At 43.2% G+C, this 23753-nt stretch overlaps 1 protein-coding gene, 1 long non-coding RNA gene and 1 pseudogene across 3 annotated transcripts in view; 1 reads left to right on the top strand and 2 right to left on the bottom strand.

The window, feature by feature from the left end:
* The window catches only part of SLC2A2 (solute carrier family 2 member 2), a 40719-nt gene extending 32257 nt beyond the window's left edge, over positions 1 to 8462 (bottom strand). Inside the window, exon 1 of one of the 2 annotated variants that reach the window (XM_037046534.1) lies at positions 8316 to 8462. In XM_037046534.1, the coding sequence (XP_036902429.1) occupies positions 8316 to 8322 (7 nt within the window). In that variant the 5' untranslated portion in view covers positions 8323 to 8462. The remainder of the gene's footprint in view (positions 1 to 8315) is intronic. The other variant, XM_037046533.1, reaches the window with a different exon arrangement.
* Positions 845 to 4837, bottom strand: LOC118987404 (polyadenylate-binding protein 4-like; annotated as a pseudogene).
* A 7025-nt stretch (positions 8463 to 15487) lies between the features above and the next one.
* Positions 15488 to 17071, top strand: LOC118987511 (uncharacterized). Its single transcript, XR_005066579.1, has 2 exons — positions 15488 to 15816; positions 16134 to 17071. It is a non-coding gene; the product is annotated as an uncharacterized LOC118987511 (long non-coding RNA).
* The last annotated feature ends 6682 nt before the right edge of the window (positions 17072 to 23753 follow it).

Here is a 23753-nt window from a genome sequence, read left to right as displayed (position 1 = left end):
CAGGGCTGGGAAACTCCAGGTAAGTTCAGTTACCCATCTCCTGTCACACCAGACCTTGGACTTCTGGTGGGCTCCACAGTCTGGTCCTCATGCCTTGATACTCACAGTGAGCCCTATGCCCCTGGCAGGGTCATTTATACCAAAATGGGAGAGCCATTCATTACTTCTCTTACACTGCTGAAGTTGAAAAGAGTTGGCACGCTTCTTCCAGGGATGGAATCAAAAGTGTGTGTGTGTGTGTGTGTGTGTGTAATGTCCAGTACAAATAACCCCCCTTTATTATAAAATCTTTTATTATAAAATCATAAACAGATCATTCTGTAACATAACAATATCACACTCAAGCACAGCATATGACATTTTAGGTGAAATGTTCAAATTACAACTATAAATTATTATACCCATATTATTGCCCTACCAGTCACACTCAAGCAGGCATTACTTCTGCTGGACCCTGAATATCTGTACTTGATACAAAATCAGAATTGAGAACTCGAATCATTACTACCCAAAGGGAACTGCTAAGATGAAAACATTTATATCATTGAGAGAAAGAAAATAAGGCGCCAATAACAAAGAGACGAGGAGCTCCTGGACATGGCTACGGTACGAAAATACCTCAAAACTTGTACAAGGGGTTCAACCAGTCTTTGTAACAACCCACATCAATACCCAGGTAGTACATTCAGGATTTTCATCTAGTTGAACCTAGACCTGTGGGTTATTTTCCCTGCAACTTCCTGTAGCTACAAAAAACAAACAAAAATGTAGAAAGGGGCAGAGCGTTTATCCTTTTCAACACACATTTACACATCTAACCTTTTAAGAGAAATCATATCATGCATATAGAGTCACATATAAGGACATTTGATGCAGCATTTTGTGTGTGTGTTTGTATGTGACAGTGAAAATTATGGAAAGAACCTAATGTTGTTTGGTGCTTAATGGCCAAATAGATTCAAATGCATCATTATATATATACATCAGATACATGCAATACACTATGCAGCAGTTAAAAGGAATAATGTGATCATGTACTGAAATTGTTAATAACAAAGGAAGTTGTGTACTCTAATGTTTTTTAAAGGCTTAAATCTGAGTAATCTTTGATTTATGCATGTTATATACAATTCATAGAACATATATTTTTCTCCTTTTGGAGATTTTTTAATTGAAAAACTGAGAGTATATCAAATAAAACCAATTTCTGGGGGGAAAAATCAAAATCCACAATAGCAGAACCAGACAATACATTCTTTTAATTGAAAAAATTCTAAGTGTTTCCTAATTGAACTTTTGATACAAAATGACCTATTAAATTTGCAGTTTGTGGTTTTTGGTGTTGAAGTCCATAGAATAAACTAGGAAATCTTCAAACCTTGAGCTGAATTCCATGAGGGGTTCCTTGGCTTTTGAACTGGTTATTTCCTTGCCTAACAGGTATTAGCAGCAGCAGCATCCACCTCTGGGCAGTTTCTTTCTTGGCACAATGAACCTATAGAATCACTCCGGCTTCATCCACCTCGGAGCAGAGAGACTCAGAGGACTCCAGTGCCTGCAGCTGCTTGCAGGGGTCCATCTCTAGCAGAATTCCCATAATCTTTCCCGCCAGGTTCGAATGCATGATTTGGATAAGCGGGAACAAACATTCTCCCAGCATTTGCTTCTGTTCCTGGAAGGGTGCTGTGACCAGCATGGAGGTAGTCAGGGGCTCCTGCTCCTGTATATGGACCACAGGCTGGACCTTTGCAGGACCTCTGGCCTGCAAACTTGGAATGGTAGAGTGAAGGCCGTGGACACTGCAGGCGTACTTGTATGGTGCAATAGCCCAAGGGGCAGCAGCAGCCACAGGAGCACAGGATGCTAAGTTCCGCACAGCTGTGTAAACACTTCCAGACTGGTAGCTGTCAGTCAGCCCTTGTTGGGCAGCACCAGCCCCACCAAAGTCCATAGCCAAGTGGTCCAGGCACTCAGAACCAACTTTCTGAGCAGAAGTAGGGAGACCACGAGAGGCCTGAGCATTACCAGTTGGAGCCAGATGGTAAGGAGTTGGACAAGGCCCAGACTAGCGTACAATACTGGGCATTCCTTGGAAGCCGTGAGGTCTCCATCTTGCTGCCAGCATGGATTAGGCCTCATTATGCCAACTGGTTACGTGTGTAATATGGAAGTCTTCCCTGAGCCTTCCCACAAAGCAGCCACCAGCTACAGGCTGGAACTGATTTAAGATGGCATTGTCAGGCAGTGCGCTCATTCCAGCCAACCGCTGCATATACTGGTTGGTAAGGGAAGCCTTTCACTCTTCCTTCCTCTGGGTCAGAGCAACATACAGTGGCTTGGAGCCCACGGTGCATCTGTTCATCTCAGAAGGAGGCTTTGGTTGCCTCTTTGGGAGATGAGAAGCATTGGCACTGGTGATGGATCTGAAAGGAGAAAATGCTTACCTTCTCATCATCAGTGGTGTCGTCCAAGTTCTTACGATAAAGATTTGCTCTCGATATATTGACTAATTCTCTCTTGTTACAGCTGTTCGAATTCCTGTTTTAATTAGGTCTACCATTCTATTTTTCTTCTGAACACGGCCTACAAAAATGACCTTCCCACTGATTTCTTTTCCATTCTCTTCCATGACTTATTGGCATCCTTGTGTTTTTCATAACTCACAAAGCCAAAGCCTTTGGACTTTCCACTGGCACCTCTCATCACCTTGACACTGAGGGTCTTACCAAACTGACGAGGCAGCACTTTCAGATTCTCATCATCCATTCTCCCCCAGAGTCTTTGATATACACACTGGTAAACTCCTTGGCTTTGGCTTCAGGTTAGCTTCCCATTTTTTTAGAGACTTGAATCTGCTCAGGGACACTTTGCGGTCATTGAGGAGCATGTCATTCATCTTCTGGGCCTTGTCTGTAGCCCCTTGGGTACAGAAGTGAACAAAGGTATAACCCTTAGAACCGTTCTTCTCACACACCACCTTGCAGGACAGAATGCTTCCAAAAGTGGGAAAAGTATCATAAAGTACCTTGTTATCTATAGATTTGTCTAGGTTCTTGATGACCATGTTTCCCACCCCAGGTTTTCTCCAAGAGGGGTGCTGCTGAGACCACACGATGCGGATTGGCTTTCCCTAGTCCCATCCAAGTTCCCGGTACCCAAGGCCCGCTCAGCATCAGCCAGCTTCTGGAAGTTGGCCTAGGCAGAACCCAGGGAGCAGCTGCAGACCCTGATGGACAGACAGCACAGGCCCCGCAGGCTGAACTTTTCACATGGCATGGCCTCAGTGCAGGTCACCCAGGTAGAGGGAGGCTGTAGGGTCACGGCTGGCTGCAGCCTTCATCTCCCCCCACCCTCGCCACCCTGAACCTAGCCAGGAGGGTGTCTTACAGGCACCACACAGAAAAGGTGGGCTTTTCATGGAGCCTGGCCCATGCCCACGCTGCGGCTCGCAGGTGGCAGTGACGCGGAGAAACTGCAGTCGGCTCAGAAGCAGGAAGGGACAGAAGATTCCTGGACTTGTTGTTCGAGACTGCAAGACTGCAGACAAAAGGCAAAAGCGACACAGCTGTCCCTGAGAGTTTGTCATTTTTGGCTGTCCTGGTCTGAAGCTCCACATTTCAAAAACAGATTTATTAAAATGGAGACTTCCCTCCAAATTATAAAAATTCTTAAAGAGGTAACTAAATGGTGCCCACGCAGCTCCCGGGACACACATTTCTCTCTATATATTGGCCTCGGGATCCTGGCGGTTTACCGTTACAGCAGCCAGGAAAGAGGGATACAAAATATTTGTGGGTGCCAACTGGCCAGCTGCAAAGGGCAGCGCCCATGCGTCGTTGGCGGGGAGGCCGGTGCTTGTGTTTGGGGCTTCCACGAGGCGCAGACAGGCAGCCAGAACAGAGATGTGTGGACGCAGACATTCAACCCCTGACCACCAGGCGGAAGGAACGGATGCCCAGGTGCGGTGGGGCCGCGTTGGTCCAGTGCAGGCAAGCTGGAACTTTCCCAGGGTTTTCCAAAAAAGATTAGCCTTTTCTTTCTTTTTCTCTGATTTTTTTTCGTGTTTTAAAGAGTTTTCTGGTTTTAAAAAGACTTTATCTCTTTTTTTCTTCAGGCTGCTGGGCCCAAAAGGGCCCAGTGGCGGAAGGCTGCAGCCACTGGGTGGAGAGAACTACAGAATAGTTTCTTGAAAAACAAATGAGAGGATGTTTGAGGAGAAAAGTGAGATTGGAGAAGAGGAGAAAAGGAGTATTTTTTCTTTTATTTATATTATTAGACATTTAATAAGGAAATGATTTCATGTATAATTACATAATTTAAAATTTTAAAAATGAGTAACATAGGATACAGTTATGGCAACATGAATTCCAGTTTCCATTTGGATACTTAATGGGTATGTGGCCGAAACCATTTCCCCAATAGGAGCTTCAGTTTTTATCTATATTGGGGGATGATTGTAAATCCCCCTATTCCAGCATAAAAATAGCTAATTAACCAGCATTCCTCACTTCCCAATCAGTCGAGAGATCAGAAATGTTGGGTCACCAACAAAGTGTTATTGCAGAACCACCTTGAGGGCCCTTGGAGTTAGTTCAGAGGCTGTGAAACCGGACTCTACTTGGAGAGCATGTAACATGTTCAGCTCCCTGGCTGCAGCCCAGACCTACTGCTGACCTAGAATTCTGGGGTGGAATTCTGTTGGTTTGCTCCTTCTCTTTCCACTAATTCAGAATTAATTGCACATGGCACCCAGTAGGCTTTCCCTCCCAGCGACCTCTTTCTCTGAAAGGACTTCAAAGCTGACCCTAACTTGACTGTATAGAGTGTGAATACACACACACACGCGCAAAGAAGGATATATCATATAATGTACATGATGTATTTATTAGATATAGATCATATGCATGTATACATATAATTATTTACACACAAATATTAATCCAATGATTGTAAATACATTTAAAAATACATTATATTTAAAATATACAGATATACACATGCTTTCACTCACACAATATGGTGTTTGATGCACGCATTGTCCTCTAAAACATAACTAGACATCTACAACTCAGCGGTTCAGGCAGCCAAAGTTAAGATGGGATTCCATTCACATGGTTGGTAGTTTCCCTTTAAATCCTTTTCCCCCTTCAGCTCCTTCCTGGGAGAGAGAATTGGCTCCCATCTGCAGGTAGTGACCATCACCAGCAGGGAGGGGACCAAGGGACACCTCATGGGAGCTTTAACCCCCTTCCCTGATAATACCCGTCACTGACAATCTGATCAGGTGCAACACAAACACAATGTCAGGGCCTGATAATAGTGACCATGCCTGCTGGATGCTTGTTCACTGCTACAAGTGTGTTATCTCATTTGCCCACATTAGTTTTCTCTTTCTGCTAGTACAAGCAACCATCAAGACAGTGGCTCGACTACCACAAATTTGTTCTTGTATAGTTCTCATAGGTTAGAAGGCTGGTACAAGTCTCCCCAGACTAAAATTAAGGGGTTGGAAGGCTGTGTTCTTTTCCAGAGGCTGTGGGGGGAAAATCACACTGAGGTTATAATTTAGTTCCTTGTGACTGTAGAACCAGCGGCTGTGTTTTTGTGCTGACTGTAAAGGGCCATTCCCAGCTCCAGGCGCCACCACATTCCTTTGCCGGTGGCACCCTTCCTCCATCTTCGTAGCCAGAAATGGGCAGGTGAAGGCCTCACGTCGCATCTCTCTGACCCTGACCACAACCAGGAAAGCTCTCCCCTTTGAAAAATTCATGGGATTTGATTTTGGCCCATTTGGATAATCCAGGAGAATCTCCCCATTTCAAGGTCTATAACCTCAATGACATTTATAAGTCATATAACCTGTGAATTAAAGTCATAAAAGCCTGTGACTATGTTACCTTTTGCTGCATAAGGTAACATATTCACAAGTTTGGGGGATGAGGTTGCAGACATTTCTGGAGGACCATTATTCTGCCTACCACACTACTCACGGCAGCACCATTAATATCCTTATTAGAGATAACTAGACGAGGTCAAGTTCTCAAGTTACTCAGCCAGTAACTTGTAGAATAATGATTTGCCCCCCAAATGGGTATAATATTCCCTAATACATAGTATAATTATACTGACAAAATACGATACATAATGTGGTCTTCCTAGAAATAGTGAAAGGGCCATAAAACAATGGCCTCTTCAAGCACATCATTGTCACCTCATTCATCATTCTTGCCAAACAACCACCTATCAACTTTTCATGCATCCCTGATAATTTTCACAACAGTACTGTAAAGTACATGAAATGATTGCCATTTTACAGGTGAGGCAGCCAGGACTCAGAGATTAAGTGGGGTGTCCAGCACACACAGGCAGCAAGTACGTAACAGGTATTCTGCTGGCATTAGAGCTCCGAGCTGATGTTGTTGAATTTGCGCTGCTAAACAGAACAGCAGATTTTCAGCAGCTATGGGAAGGAGAGAAGCCTATACTCTTTCCTCTAAATCCCATGCCTCCAAATGCTGACCCAAAGGTGGTCTAGCACCAACTCTTGAAAAAGCCTTTCAAGCTATAGATTTTCAAGCTGAAAGAGACCTTAGAGACCAATGGATTCTAGTCAAATCTCTTCATTCTTTCAAGTGAGGAAGCTGAGTCCAAATCCTTTGTTCGAGTCACACAGTGATTCCTGAGCACATCCAGAGTCAGGGCCCCATCTTCTGACCCTTCCCCTCAAGCTTACCCCATTCTTTCCAAGTCCGGGTGGATTTACAAAGCTGAAACATTGTGCTTCACATCAGTTCTCATTCATTTTGGGTTCCATCATTAGGCAAGTCCCCAGTTCTCAAATAAATTCCTATCGCATAATTTCTAAAGCTTGAGCGTCTGCTGTGTGCCCGCAGTGCAGTGGGCACATTACCTTCTGTTTTGCAGCATCTTCTAAACTTCAGTTACTTGAACACTACCTTCGGGATTTTTTTGCCAAATTCACATACCATCTGTGTAGTTATTTACTTAATATTTAGCTTTATATTATTTCCAAAGTTCTAACTGCTTTAGCTGTATCCTGGGTTATAATAGAAAATCATGATGTCCTAATTATTCTTTAAATATACATTATATTAATATACAACTATTAACTTTAAAATGTTTGTCATCTGAGTCTCTCATGTAACTAACTCTCCAATTGTAAAGAACGATTATAATCCTGAATATCCTATATTATATCCTTATGTTATATCCCAAACTGTTCTTATTTTATCACAATATAAAAACAGCCCAAGCTCAGTGAAATAACTTAATCCTGGTAGCAGGGCAGAGAAACAACACCACCACACCTTGAAGCTGGTGCGTGCGCCCAGCCCTGTCACTGACTGCCGTAAAGGAATGCTCAGCAGAGTAGTTTACACCAGATCAGAGTTTAGAGACCCTCCACTTTAAGAGGGACACAGATTTCCTGTTGCATGACTGTGTACACAGGTGGGTGCATTTGGTGGGGGGACACTTATAAGGGAGCAACAGTACATTCCCCTTTTATTTTCAAGTTTTCATTTTGAAAAGTCTTACATGTATCTACAGAGAAGTTGAAAGAGTAGTGCAGTGAACACTCCGTTCGCCTTTGCCTGCGCTGACCGATGGGTAACATCGCATTCGGTTAACGCTCGCTGTGTGTTTGTGTGTGCGTTGTGGTTGCTGTGTCTGCCTCATTCCAAAATCAGTTGAAGATATTCCTGTCACTTCACTCCCAACTCCCCAGCATGTATTCACTAAGCATAGAGCCATTTGCCTACATAATTATAATGCCATTATCACATCAAATAAAGTACTGGGTATACAAATACTATCTAATATGCAGCCCATTTAAAAAATTTCCCAGCTATGCCCATATTGTCTCTTTAAAGCTGTTTTCTTCTTCTTTCGGTGACCCATGAGCACTTGTTGCATGTGGTTGTCATTCTTAGTTTCCTTTAATTCAGAATAGTCCTCCTAGCTCTGGTTTTTCATACACTGACATTTCTGAAGATTTCATGCCAGTGTTCATGATTAGTTAGATTCAGGTTAATTTGCCTTTTAAAAAACATATTCCTTAGTAATATGGTCATGCAGAATTGTTTGAGAAGAAGTTACGCTGACTAGTTGGAAAACAGAGCAAATACCCTTAAAATCCTAGTTACTGAATAGGAAATATGACTCTTTAAAACCAATATGAACTATCACTTGGCAAGAGAAGTAGCTTTGATCTGTGGCTAGCTACCCCTAACATCCTCCAAATCCTCCATATGCTCACTGACTTGCAAAATGAATACAATACTGCTTTACCTGATCTGTCATTGTGTGGCGTCGGAGTCCTCCTCTTAATCCAGGTCCTGTAGTGAGTGGAGCACATGCAGGTGGCTGGCTTCTGCCTGTCTCTTTCCAGCTTCCCAAGACTGGTTATAGTTTAGAGGAGGAGGAGCAAGGCAAGTAAGGAGTGGACTAAAAGTCCAAGTCTAAGTGGATGCTGAATATTGATGAGACTAATCAATACACGCTTTGCCTCAGAGACTCGTGGCAATACACACTTGTGCCTCAGAGACCTTTGTTCCTCCAGGAAAGAAAACAGCAGTAGGTTCTTTAGGTATAAGTGACAAACCAGCAGTGGTCACGTTTTAGATGTAGCAGTCTCTGGGGACAGGTAAAAGGCAGATGAGATATGCTGGGCAGCCACACCTTGCTGTGGAGCCGACAGACAGACCGGGGCATGGGAGGTGCCCTGTACTCTGCCCTGCAGATCACCAGTGCTGTGGCATTTGTGCTTCAGATCTGGGCTGTGTGGCCAGAGGCCCTTTTAGGCTTGAGTGGTTACACGAGTGAGCTTTGGAGAGCTATGAACTTGAGTTTGAATCTCAACATTTTACTACTGGTGGTGTGACCTTAAGCCAGTGGCTCATTGTGACTGTTCGGTGCTTTAGTTAGAGAATGACAGAACATGTACTTTGTTTCTCCAGGTGGATTAAATGTCATATGTGAGCGTGTTTAGCATTGTACATATACTAGGTGCTCCGCAGGTAGTGGTGTCATTGTTTTTACTATTATGATTATTGGTTCCCTGTATGTCAGGAGGCACTTGGAGGGAGGCAATAGTGTAGAGCTCTCAAATAAATCTGTTCATATTGCTTGAGCCCTTCTGTGTACCCTCTGTGTCATCCAATTCCTTCTGGAGAGCCCTGGAAATATCAAAATTGACTGAGTTTGAACTGTGCTTGGTGATTAGTGTCACGAGTTCCACTGAGGCTCAATGGGAACCGTTCCCATTATAGGAAATGTCACTGAGACCTGCAAAATTGAGGGGTTGTTATGGAGAAAAAGAAGATAACATAAGGAAGAGGTTAAGGAAATTCATATTTCATCTGCTTTTTATTTTGAAAAAGCTACCCTCTTTTCATTTCTATCACCCCTGAGTAAATATTGCAATTCAAACCCCAACCTTTTATTGAGCCCAGCACAGTTCCAGGCTCAGACATGCTTGAGATAAATAAGATGCTTTGGAGGTCCTAATGTGTAAGGGGAAACTAACCTAAATGCAAACACATAATACAGTAATTCTTGTAGAAAAACATCGTTAACAACGATAGTTAATCTTTATTGAGCTCTCGTTTGTGCCAGGTGCTGCTTCAGCACTTTTACATGGATTAACTTGTGCAATCATAACCTGAGGCGCTCTGTGCTGCAGAGCCAAGTTTTGGGAGGGCAGCCTTGAAACCAGAGCTGCACAGCCCAGGTAGCCATCCTGATGCTTTGCATCCCAGTTTGGGCTGCAGATGTAATGCTTTGCCAGTGACATGACACTGTAGGGAGTCTTTGTGCGACTAAAATGATAGCTACCTCTGTTCTTTGAATCTTCCTTTTGAGAGAGAGAGTGAGAAAGAGAGAGAGAGAGAGAGAGGTGGCCTTGAGAGAGCTGGCTGCACGCTTGGAGATGTAGTTGTATGTGCATCCTGTCACTCAGTAACCCTGGACACATGCAGGAACTTTAGCTTCCTCTGCCATAGCTAAGGGCTCTCTTGGTCTGCTCTGCTCAGAAATGACTAACCTCTGCGCCCTTTAGGGATGGGCTGAAATCTTATCTCTAGGGCGGGAGGGAAGGGACTCAGTCTCAGTGATTGCTTTGATGGATTTAGTGCTTGGGGAACTGCTAATTCCATTGCGTCTCAGGAGAGTTTGCTTCAGCGCCCACCCCCAGGAGCTGAGGTCCCATTGCACCTAGGCATTTTTGTGTTTCCCTGCCTGCAGAATGAAGGCAGGTTCCTCGTGCTTTGCTGTTGGGATGGGGGCCACTCAACGAGATACACCAGGACACAGAATTGCCCAGAGATTTCAGCTGGGCGGGTGAAGCCAGTTCTGTGTGATTGTTCTTTGCCTTCAGGTCACATTCTGATTACTTTTGCACTTAATTTAATCTTTATAAGGACACATGGACAATAACTAAGGGTGGGGGAGGAAATGGGAGGGAGGCAGGAAGCATGGGGCAGGGGGCGGGCAGGGTTGGGAATATAAGACAGAAAGCTGTACTTGAACAAGAATTAAATAAAAAAATTATTAAAAAAAACACCCCTATGTAAAAGTGAATAACGTTTTGTTCTGGAGAGCTTGGGAAAATATGTCTAAAATAAACACCTCTTTTTTGAAAAAAAAAATCTTTATAGTAGATACCAACAGCTCTAGGTGGGAGTCTACAAGGGAAGAAAAGATCACCTCTTCATTTTTTCATGATTATCTTTCCCTTTCAGCAAAATGAGAGTTTTTATTTCTATAAATGGGAAGCAAGGAAACCAGCTGTCTCAGCATGCGGTGTTCCTGTCTGATTGGTCAGGTATGGGGAAGTGCAAAGGCTTCTTGGAGGCACCAAATTAAACAGGAGTGCAAGTGTTGGGAAGATCCAGTCCCTGAAGAAGGCCAGTGTATTTTAAGGTTTTGTCCCCATTGTAACCTGCCTCTTCTCACCTGCCCCACAGGTACCTCCCTGGTTCAAGCCGCCAGTGGTTCCTGTGTGTGATACACAGCTCCCTGCCCCCATTCTTGTCTTAGAGTCCATTTGACACAGCAGCTAACATTGATTTAAAAATTAAAACAGACCTTGCTTAAAAGTCTCCAGAGGCTTCCCAATGTGGAAGGAAACCCACATTTGTCACCACGGCCTGAGAGGCCAGTGCGAGGTAGTCTTCCCCAACTCTGAGACCTTCTCTCCTACTACTGGCCTCCTCCTCCTCCTCCTCTGGGCTCAGCCACACTGGACTCAGACTTGGTTAATGTGTGCCAGGCTCAGTACCTTTGTATTGGATGGACGCTAAACCAGATTCATAAGTGGCTGGCTCTTCTACATTCGGATCACTAAGAGGCACTCCAAGCAGGCTTTTTAAGGTAGACACCACCTAACCCTTGCAACTCCTTCTCAGGCCTGTTACTCAGCCTTATTTTCTTTATAGCACTTAATATTTGACAGTTAATTATTCACTACTGTTTTATTATTAAAATACTGGATGTGGATTATTAATTAAGAAATAAATTAAAATTTAAATCAAATGTTTACTTATTTGCTAAGCATTAAAATTATTACGTTTTATTGCTTGCTAGTATTATATTATTTACTTGTGTATTTATTATTTTATTCCACTTTTCCCCACCAAACCTAAGGTCCATGAATGCAGAGACTTTGTCCATCTTGTTATTCCCAGTGACTGTGAGTGTCTGGTACATAGTAGATGCTCAATAAATATTTGTTTAATAAATGAAGGCAATTCAAAAAGGGTTGCCACATGCTTTGTTGCAATGGGAAAGGAGGTGCCTTAGGCTAGCATTAGGACATTTATTGATTTAACATTCACAAAATGCAGTATTTACAGAACATTTTACTAGGTACCAGTTGTAACCTTTACCTCCTCAAGGCTATTGGATAATTCTCTGTCCATTGGAACACTCCCTTCTCCCCAAAACACTCTTTTCTTGGCCACATGACAACCTGATTATTTGAACTTAAGGGTCTTAGGTGTATTTATTTATTTGTTTGCTTTTTTAATGTTTTAATGAAAGTTTATTTGGTTTACATTTTTTTCTTTTTATTTTCTTTTTTAAAGTTTATTTAATTGTGTTCAAGTACAGTTTTCTGCCTTGTACTCCCATGCCAGCCCCCGCCAACCCTCCCCACCTCCCTCCCATTTCCACCCTGCCCCTTGTTTTTGTCCATGTGTCCTTTATACTTGTTCCTGTAAACCCTTCCTCCTTTCCCCTGATATTTCCTTCCCTCTCCCCTCTGGTCACCGTCAGCCTGTTGTCTATTTCAGTGTCTTTTGTTATATTTTGCCTGTTTGTTTTGTTGTTTAGGTTCTCGTTAAAGGTGAGATCATATGGTGTTTGTCTTTCACCACCTGGCTTATTTCACTTAGCATAATGCTCTCCAGTTCTATCCATGTGGTTGCAAAGGGTAGGAGCTCCTTCTTTCTTTCTGCTGCATAGAATTCCATTGTGTAAATGCCATTGGTGGGATTGCAGACTGGTACAACCACTATGGAAAGTGTACAGAATTTTCTCAGAAAACTAAAAATGGATCTGCCTTTTGACCCAGCAATTCCACTGCTAGGATTATATCCTAAGAACCCTGAAACACCAATCCAAAAGAACCTATGCACCCCAATGTTCATAGCAGCACAATGTACAATAGCCAAGAGTTGGAAGCAACCTAGGTGCCCATCAGTAAATGAATGGATCAAAAAACTATGGTACATTTACACAATGGAATTCTATGCAGCAGAAAGAAAGAAGGAGCTCCTACCTTTTGCAACAGCATGGATGGCACTGGAAAGCATTATGCTGAGTGAAATAAGCCAGGTGGTAAAAGACAAATACCATATGATCTCACCTTTGACAGGAAGCTAAACAACAAAACAAACAAACAAGCAAAATATAACCAAAGACACTGAAATAAAGAACAGGCTGATAGTGACCAGAGGGGAGAGGGGAGGGAATTTCAGGGGAAAAGGGGAAGGATTTACAGGAACAAGTATAAAGGACACATGGAGTTAAAAAAAAGGGGTCTTAGGTTTGAATAAGCCAATGAGCACTAAAGCCTGAGCTTTGATGTAATAAACTCTTGAGAGAGGGTTTGGTTAAGAGTAGACAATACTCAGACAGTAATGCAAATGTGCATTGGGTGGAGCAAAGTGTGGAAGAGGAAAAAAGGAGGGAACAAAAAAAGAATAAAGTCCAGGTCTCTAGGAAGTTCGGCTGGGCTGGCGTGTTGTTCCTTTTGCATGATGCTATGGAACCAGAACCGGCCTCTTGGGTTTCCCCTGGAAATGAGCCTTGGCAGGCATCTAGAAAGGTCCACTTGTGGTCGAAGTGCAGCCATGGCCTCTATATCCAGCCACATCCATGGCTAGGGGAGTCCATTAGGACCCGAGGAAGATTGTCCTATGCTGAGACGAAGAAGGAAGAACATGGGGCAGGGTGTTGGTGTTGATTCTGTCTGGCAGTGAATAAATTGGCCTATTTCCTCTATTTATCTTTTTTCCTTCTTTTAAACTTGCCTATAATTCAATGGATCTATATAAGTGGATAAGAAAGAATTAGTGGATTCTTTTAGCTAGCTCAGTGGTCACTGGAAGAGACTCAGACTGTCTAAGGTGACTAACTGAAATGTACATAGAGGCCTGTGGGTCCTCTTGACCCCATCTTCAAGGCAGATCTAGGGTACCAGGTTCAGGACAGAAGAAGTAGTCTTGGTCACAGGGGATGTAACTGTCAAGGCTTCTTGGACTAATGCAGTGACCTTAATGACCTTAAAATAACCCACATTCAGGGTACCAGACAGAAAGCTCTCCGTAACTTGTACAAGTCTAGGTACTGTCCCTGCCTTTCATTGATCTCTTCTCCTTTTGAAAATATTTAATTCATTTTAATAGCAAATGAAATATAAATACACAAGACCATTGTCACTGAGAAATTTAATAGAATACAGATAAAATGACCCTCTACCACCACCTCTGACTAAGACGCCTCCTCAGAGGGGTCTTTGTTTTTAGTTTGGTAGATGTCTTTCCAACCCACCATCCCCTCTGAACCTCCTACTCTAATTTGTTTTCCTAGTTTCTGTCACTTTGGCTCCTCCTCAAATTTGTCCCCTCTGTCATGTATGGATGAAGTTTTGATTTAATTACTTCCCAGAAGCTTCCTCTTACTTTGTCCTCCTTGACATGGCATAGACGCATGTAGACAAGTGATGTTTGCATGATGCACGTAGACAATTCCTCGGTTCAGGCTCCAGTGTCCAGTACCCTTTCCTATTGCCCCAGGCCTCTGCTCATTAAAGAGAGCATGAGAAGACCAGCTATATCACCATTTCTGCCAGGCCAATGACACCTAGCTGACCCCCTTAGTCGGCTGGCCATGGCTTTGGTAAAGAACAAGGGTTTAGAAGGGTTTTATGCCTCTTCTGAACCCAAGGCACCTTGTAAAAAGAATGTCTGCCACCACTCACAAGGGTTTGGAACACTAAACTGGTGTGAAGGGATGTTGTTTGGGTCCTCCCTTTGTCGCGCTTGGTTATTTGACCATAGGTAAGTCTTGTTGAACCCCTCTGGACTTCACTTGTAAATCAAGTAGATAATCTCTAAGTCTTTTCATGTGTAAGGTAGAGATTGTATCTAATGCATGGAATTGTGGTGCAGATTAACTAAAATAATAGGAATACAGTGCTTAGAACAAAGCCCAGTATATAGTAAATGTTCACTGCTCAATAGATGCTGGCTGTTATCATTTTTCTGCTCTCAGTTTCCATAATCCTTTGTTTTCAATTTAACATCCTTTTCAAAGTTAATATGGAATTGATTCTGTGACCCCCTGGGTTTACTAAACTAGGTGAGCTCTGCCCATTTTAGCCTGGAGCTTGTGATATTTGGCAATGAGGGTAGTTCTCATTAAAAGAGCAAGGGGCCACCTACTGAGTGGACAGGTCCCTGGGTCTGGGCCATTCCTGTCACGAAGCTTTGACAATCTGTGGCAAATTCGTCTGACAGATGCACGTCTATGGCAATTTTTCAGTGAGCACTGTCCCAAATTAATTAATCATCAGGCAATTCAGTCTAAATTGAGTAGTGCTGCTGCATGCAGAAATTTTTTGTTTGCAATTCTTGAGTCATCTCAGTTTAAATTAAGCCTATTAAAATTCTCTGTTCCTAACCATTTTTCAATCAAGTGTGCCTAAATGGCCACAATAGTCTGCAGGGTATCTTTCTGTTGAGTTTTTGTCTCTTTAATGTCTGTGAGTTAATCATCTTCTGACAGTGTTTGTGCTATTTCTAGCATTACCTTTAATACTTTTTGCTGATAATTTGTGTGTGCTAAGGGAGGCTTATGAGGTTGATATAAAAAGTGGGAGCAAAGAGCGTAAGGTCATCATTGAGGCTTAACAAACAATGTTGCCCCCTTGGTGTTGTTGACTAATAGGTCACCAATAAAAGGAGCAGTCTGTGTCAGGGAGAAATGGCTCTTGTGACAGCTGTTTACCAGATGCAGAGTTCCAGGAATGTACTGTCACGAGCAGATGGTGCAACTCGGTGGTGGGCATGTTGTTGACATAGGTGCCCTTGTCCTGTAGATCTCCGAGTCACAACTGGCTTTGATTTCTTAGGGTCACTCTCCTGAAAAATTCCCCGTGCTTACAAACACCAAAGGTGGGTTTCTGACATCTCTTCAGGGGCTTTGAGAGCCAGTGATGAGACTGGGAAGAGAAAGCCCAAGTAGAATTCCACTCCCTTACAACTTGAAGTACCTCCTCTCGGAGCAATGCACGTGGGTCTGATGAAACACTTTGTGGTTGCTGGTGGGGAGAGGAAGCAGTTTTTCTTTCTCTTCAGTGATTCAAATGAGCATTTCAAAAATCGAAGGTCAGTACCTCAGTGCCTCTGTGCAGTAACTAACACAGTTTCCATAGTCTTGGGAGTAACCCTACAGGTCTCTGGGGCTGTTCAAGGTAGCTGCAGACAGAGCCCTCCTTTGCATTTGCCAAGGTATCTTCGGGGAGATAGAGCCTGACTCAGGAGCCCCACCCCTGCATTTCCTCTCACTTCCTCTCACTCATTTTTCTTCTCTTTTCAAATTCTCCTCAGGTGGTCTAGTCTGGATGGAAAAGGAAAATTGCTTTGTTTGCTAAAGCAAGAACACTTTTTTTTTGCCCTGATCCAAGTGCAAGATTCCAGCTAAGCCTTATGGGTGGGCTCTGTCACCATATCACAAAGCCATGGCCTTTGCTTTGCCACTGATGGGAGCAGGATGAAGAGGGTCAGAAGGCTGCCTTGGTGGAGAAGACAGAGTGCCGTCCTAGATGCCTGAAGATGAGCCTGGTGCCACTGCTGCCGCCGCCCTCCAGGCCACCTTGAGTCACTCAAAAACTTAGGACTGCGGTTTCTGAGGGGTGAAGCTCTAAGTTCCTTGTAGGTATGCAATTTTGTCTTTTCAAGACATGTAAGATCACAGTGGGGACAGGGATGGGTTTCTTGCTGATGTCTTCACAATAAAGGGCAAAGAGACGGTCTGAGTGGTCCCATTGGTGTGTTGTGAGTGACAAATTCTAATCCAAGTTCATTTCTGGCAATGAGAGCCTAGGCCAAGAGGCTGCCCTAACATGAGAACATCCTTGATCTTTTTGTTCTCATTTCACAGCACCCAGTTTGACTCATCCATTGTCCCTACAGATTTCTTGCCAGTGAGAACTCACTTAGCATTTCAATCCATTAATTTGCTGCTGCAGAGCCAGCTCTGCCTTGCAGATGCCTAGCTCAGATGCCAAGGCATTGAAAGATTGCTGTCTGCAAAGTTTATTTGGTAATAAAATACAAAAGCATCTTCAATACCAGATGCTTAAGGTAGTGCTTTGTCTGATTGTCATTGTGAACTTCCATGAAGATTGTAGCTGGAATGTTAGTAGGAGGGTGGGACCAGGAAATGGATCAGGGAAGGAACTATGGGCTTCCACAGAAGCCGCACTGAATTGGCAAGGCTAAATTTGAGTTTAAAGACTGACATTCTAATAAACTACAATATCTTTCACTAAAGTTGTGTTATACTCATTTATTTTTTTTAAACTATCAAAGCTGAAGGAATGACAGAGGCCAGTGCATGCCTATAGCACAGGGTTGTAAATCCAAGAGCACCAGATGGAAATGTACATCCAACTACAGAAAGTCAATAAAAAGTAATTTGGTTTTTTTCAAAAAGGCGAAATGGGAAAATATGATTTTAGGTATTGACAGCAGCACAGAAGAAGTTTCTCTCTTTAGATAGATACACACATTTAAAAAATAACAAGGGTATTCTTTTTATGTAGTTATTCCTCTAAACTTTCTCTTGAACGTTTTGGGTGTTATAAGGACAACTATGCACAAAGTTTACAAAGAACTTTTCCATCTGATCACAACTATGAGTAGGGCAGGAGGAGTCTAATCCCCTTTTGAGGAGAAAACTGATGCTTGGAGTCCTTGTTTGCCTAGAGTCACCCAACTCACACACTGTATTCTGATTTCTGAGTCTGTTCCTCCACTTACTTTTGGAATAAAGTTCCATTTCTCAGCTTCCTCCCTTCACGATTTTCACACGTTATACTAAAGATAAAGGCCAAGGAACAACCTTCTTCTAGGGAGATCACTGACATCGAATCACAGTCGTAACTCCAATGTCTCAGGAACTAAATGCTCTTTGGTGAGAGGCTACCTGGTGTTCTTTAAAGCAGGGTGCTCTTTGCACAGCCATTGTATCACAGGTGGGCACAGGTAACCAGGTTCTTGGTGATCGGGATGAAGAATTGAACCAAACACCCAGAGTTTATAACAGAGAACATGGGAGCAGGCCAACTCCAAGCAGGAATTGACCTCATGGGCTGGAAGGATTCTATTCTTATAGAGCAGATCTTTCCTGGTTAGTTTTGGTGGGCTTTTATTGCACATGTACAAGTACTTGTATTATTTTAAAGCTATTGTGCATGTGGTCTCCCATGATTTTCCTTGACTGGCCACCAGAGAAGGGGTAGCACAATGTTATTGAATGGACGTCCTGGGGTCCCCCTGTACTAGGTTTGCCTTGCTTGCCAAGAGGGAACCATAGCTCTCAATGTCTGAGATTGGTGAAAAGGAAAGAAAATATTTATTCAAAAGTTATACAGACTTAAAAGTAATGACTTAATGTCTTCAGTAAAATCACAAAGTCCCTTAAAACACCCACAAACACACACAGTCCTTCCTTTCCCCCCTTTGCCCAATTCAGGGTACCTTATCTCAGAAAAAGAAATAGAAGTCTGTGGCTCATGTAGTCCCTGGTTCTCCCAGTAATCTTTGCTCGGCTGCTAGGCCCCCCTCAGTTCCCGGCATCACAAGCTGTGTCGCCGGGATCTCCAGTTCTTAATCCCAAACCATCAAGAGTCCTTTCACCCCTTTCCTTCCTACAGCATCTTTTCTGCATTCTTCTAATCTGCTAAGAGAGAGCTACATCACTGCTACATGTTGCTTTCTGGCTTCTTAAGCCTCTTAAACTGGTTCTTCTTGTCATGGCTGCTGCACCTGGCCTTAAACCTAGCACCAATCTTCCTCTGCAGCCCCATTTCCAACTTGTCCCACAATTGGCTACACCTGCCAGCACTCCCGTATTTTCCCAGCTTTTCCGGGCTGCCATAATAAGTCCGGGTAGGTGTGGCCCTGAGACACGGAGCCAATCATCTCCAAGGTCTTGCGTGGGCACTGTAACCAGGGAGAGTTGCCCCCTAGTTATATCATGGGTGGAAGTCACTCTCATCCCCCTGGCTCAAAGCAGGGCCACAGCTATTTAACATATGCATGAAACTGGTCAAAAGTTATAGATATGTTAAATGACCATTCTGGAGGTTATCTGCAAAACTGTTGTTATGCAAACAACTCTCAATGGCCCTGCTCCATGCATCCCATCCCCCAGCTCAGACTTGTCGGGGTGAGGCCATCTCATATTTTTAATATCTCCTGGATACCCTGAGTTCTGGACCCCATTACAAATCCTTCCTTGGAGGGCCCCTTGACTGGACCCTCTTACCATTGCAATTGGAGAGGTTGACAGAAAGAGCATGAGTCCAGAAACCAGGAGAGCCAGCTTCTGGTTCGGGCCCTGCCACTGCCGGCTGGAGACCTGAAGCAAGTTGTCTCAAACTCTGCGTCTCAGGATCCCCATTTATGAAGTGAAGGGTTAAATGGAATGTGCTCAAATTAAAACTAAAATTAAGGAGAAAAACCTCGAAATGTGCGGGAAATAATTAGAATGTATAATATAAAAATAATCAGACAAGCTAATAAACAAACCAAGAGGCTAAGAAATGAAGAGGAAAAAGATATAGGTGCTGTTTAAAGCAGACAGATAAACAGAAAAGAGGAAAAGGGTGGAAAACAAGTGACATATATGTGAGTACAGAAATTTGAGCACACAGACATTCAAAGGAGAAAAGCAAAGTTAGAATTTAAAGTCACAAGGAGTAGAAATCAAGACAGCTGCCAAACAAAAGAGAAAACAAAAACAAAAGAACGGACAAAAAGTGGATAGCTAAGAGAAAAAAATTAGAAGTTTAGTATGAAAATTAAGTATTAAAATAAACAGTAATAAAAATTTTATTACTAAATCTGAGACAATAGAAAAGATGGGGAAATTAAAATGGAGTTTTGAAAATTTGAAATAGGAAAAAACCACAGTTCAAAGTAACATAAGAATAGCAATGTGAAAATAATAGCAATAGAATGACTTTTAAAAGGGTATATTTTAAAATAAAAGGTGTTGTTAAATTAACTTTAGGAAAACAATCTCTTTAAGAGAGCTAGTAGGCATTTCTGAGCAGAGGTCATGTGCCGCAGGTCAAAGCTCCAAGTAGGAGGCCCAGGCCCCAAGCAGGGGCAGCGAAGCTCTGGGCCGTCAGGACGAGCGTGCCCCAGCGATGGAGGGCCAGCCGGGGTGTCTCACTGCAGACATGGAGTGAGGTCAGTGGCCCCGACGGCCCATCCTAGGCAGCTGGTCTCAGCAGCCACTAGGCAACCCTCTCTTCTCAAAAGATGGTACCAAGATGCCTACACAAGCATGAAAAAGGGGTGGTTGTGTGGATATACCATGGGTGTCCCGACGCGCTGGAAACATGCAGAAGTGTTCAAAGGGGCAGCAGGAAACACTCCAGAAGTGTCGTGTTTCTCAAAGTGTGCTATTGGGGGTTGTTCGGGACCACACACATCAAAAATACAGATTCCTCCCCACAGCAGGGCAGCATGTTCCGTAAGTCTGCCTTAGTAACAAGCATGTGGGGCACTCTTGCGATCAGGAGAGTTTGGGCTAGGAGGGCCATAAGACAGCTTCATGCTTCAAAGCTGGGGTTCAGTGATGAAATTTGGGGTCTTGGTCCTACACATAGCAACTAAAAGAATGCTCAGAATTACATGCGGGAAGTGATCTATTCACCAACACCTAGGAATCACTGGCAATCCTAACTGATGGTGTCATTCACTCAGCCAGCACTGCCCAGGGGGCCAGCCAGCTGGCCGAGTCAAGATTTGAAACCCCTGGGCCCACTGTCAGAGGATGGGCGTGGGATAAAGAATGTGTGCTATGCATTCATATAGTCAGGAGATTGCGTTCGCTGCCTCACCAGCACGTTCTCCAGTCTTGCTGAAGTATCCTCTGCCTGCATGCTCTCCAGTTCCTCTGTGCCTTTGCTTCTTGCTGGAATGCCTCCCTCCATTTTTCCTGTTTCATAGTCTAATAAAGCCCACCTCCTCCTGGAAGACCTCCATAACCCTTCCTCCAGGCAGCAGCCCCTTCACTTGTCTGTGTGCATGTTTGTGTTCCTCCCCTGCCTCTCCCATCTCCCCTGAAGCAAAAGGACAGAGAAGGTCCTTCAGGGCAGGGATTACCTCTTCATCAGCTGTTTCTCCCTCAGCATCCAGTGTGGAGCCTGCTACGTATTAGGCAGCTGATAAATAATTGGCTTCTTTGCTTTTTCCTTCATGCAGGTGATGTGTCCTGGGTTTGCTTTATTGGCTTATCAAATGTCAGATCATAGCTGCCTCAAATATTTTAAAAAGTAAGATGGCATATAAATAGGCAAAAAAAGTTACTATATGTTTTTGAATTCTCCGATGCCTGAAGGTGATGCGGGCAGCCTTATTGAAATTGAACTGAAACAATAACCATTAACACATCCACATTAAACATTGCCATAAAATACAAGACACAAACCAGTGTTCATAGAGAAAATTTTTACAGTTACTTTTTCCAAATTACAGACTGGGGACCTCCGCAGGGCCGGGGGTGTGGAGCTACAGGGAGGGGGGGTCCAGTAACCCACGTGCCAACCAAGTGTTGTCTGTAGTCTAAATAAATAACTCATGGGTATAAATATTTTCTCAAATGAATATGGCTTATAAAATGCAGTCTCATTTAAAAGTGTTACTGAACTTTTTGCTGCTTTTCGGTTTCTTGGGTGATTATGAAGGTCACCCTATCTGCAAAGAGTGGGAACCACAGGCTGATGGAGTAGCTGGGCTGCAGTCAGCAGATGACTTCTGGGTTTTGGGATGTCTTCCCTCTCAAGGAAGGTCTGCTCTGTGACGGCGCTGAGGCTTGTAGAAGTTGCTTGCATTCCACCTGGGGTTAACTGCCACTTACCCTGATAAATCCAGAGACATGTCTAACTCCTGGGCACTAGGTGGGACATCTGCGTTGTTCCCAGTGGGTCCTGATACTTGTTCTTTTTTTCCCTTTTGTATTTATCCCATCAATTTTTAAGATGAGTGGTACATTTTTATACTGAAATTTGATCTGGAATTTTAGAAATACTCTAGAGTGTTTATTGCTACATTTTTGGAGATTTCGCTAAGCAGGAAAATTTTAAAAACAAAACCAAAATCTCCCCCTTGTGAGGACTGACAAAAAGGCTGCCAACTTTAAATTTTGCCAATGTAGAACAATGGATGAAACAACCCTCCTCCAAACTGAAACATTTAACAGGCTATATATTACCAGATTGGCTCTCAAAAACGTACTTCACCACTACACAGTGAGAGCATGCCATCTCCAAATCAGACCGTATTTAAGTGAGCTTTATGAAAAACTCACTGTGTTGATCAGTGACTAGTTTCCCCTGACCTGGACATAACTTTGGCCGGCCCTGGTGCATGGGCCTCCGTTAGCAATGGCTGTCCTAACGAGGAGGGGTGGTAAGACAGGGGAAGCTCCAGGCTGACCTGAAGCCTCTGCTGTTTCTTTCTGCCCCAGCGATGCCAGCTAGCTCTAAATTCCTCAATTTTCTAATGAGTTTAGTAATACTAGATAATCTGAGATTGTGGAGCACTGGACGTCGGGCTGGGAAATTTGATTAGATCCATGTCTGCATGACATCATCTGGTAAATTAACTTTGAACTTTTAAAACCAAGATAACTATTTTGGGGGGGAAGGTAATCCTCTATTAAATTGTTATTGTCATGGAATATAGACTTAGTTGCTTATAGCATATAAAAGCATATGTTCCAATGGGTGATACTCAATTTCAGAGAAAATCAACGCTGAAATATTTTTAACCGAAATTATTGAGAACTCATTTTGAAATCATTTATTGTGTCTTAACAACTGCAGCTGGTGATACCTAGATCGTTCACAATGACTGTGACACCTTGCACATTGCTTATAGAGTCTCTTTCACATTTCCATGTGTCACTGGAACCCACACCCTGTGTCCTTCATAAAGGACTTCAGGAATCTAAAGCTAAGCACCACAGAGTCCCCAAATGGCTGGAAATGATTAAGACCTTGATCTGGTTATTTTGCATGAGTTACATACACATTAGCCTTCATTTCAAAAGATCTTCGGAAACACACGGAAAATAATAGTGAAACAAAAAATTCTTTCACTGTTATATTGCTTCATATTATACATCATTTCATTATCTTCTTCCTTTATTTTTTTTAAATACTTTTTATTAAGTGAGCAGGAAAATACATGAGTGAACATATCAAAACTACATGGTGTGCCCTTTACAAGACTGAGTGAAAGGACACATTTATCAGAAAGCAGGTGTCAATCTCCTACAACGAAACCTCATGCAACGACATTCAGTGGAGCTGACTAGATACAGAAGTTAGAGGCAGCCAGGGAAGCCTCAGAGCTATGGTCAGTCGGTAGAATGAGACCCGACATGATTAGGTGTTCTTGAAACTGCATTTGGCAGGAGGATACTGTTAACTTCTTGTTGTAGAAAAAAAAGTCATTTCTAAGTGTTTAGGCTAGAAAACAAATTCAAAATCCTTTCATACTTCTAATAACTATACTTATTGCAATGCTAGTTAACTTAAAATAGACGATTATCTGTATAAATGTGAGTTTTGAAATGCTCTTTTTCTCAAGGATCTGTATCAGTGGAGCTAGGGGCGCAGAGGGGGGACAGGAGGAACTTCCTGGTCTCATCCATTGTGGTGGTGGGGCCATGGGTGGGGGTCAGCAGGAGGCGGAGCTCAGGCAGGCTTTGCTCTTGGTGGGGGGTGTGGAAGCTGGGGGGTCTATATGACAGCCTTTCCTCCAACTTTATGACTTGGCCTGTTATAATTCACGGAGCAGGAAAGTAGAGGCAGAGCCATAGCCAGTTAGTTGTCCATCTACGCCATTCAGGAAACAAAATCCATAGCCTTTTCTGTGTCTTACAAGAAAGCAAACCTATGCTTCTATGATATAGGGCTTGGACAC

The sequence above is a fragment of the Sturnira hondurensis genome, unplaced genomic scaffold, assembly GCF_014824575.4.
Source record: "Sturnira hondurensis isolate 20B ecotype Veracruz unplaced genomic scaffold, ASM1482457v3 Scaffold0005279, whole genome shotgun sequence".
NCBI lineage: Eukaryota > Metazoa > Chordata > Mammalia > Chiroptera > Phyllostomidae > Sturnira > Sturnira hondurensis.
The sequence above is the reverse complement of the archived record's forward strand: the minus strand, read 5'-3'. Positions and strand labels throughout refer to the sequence as shown.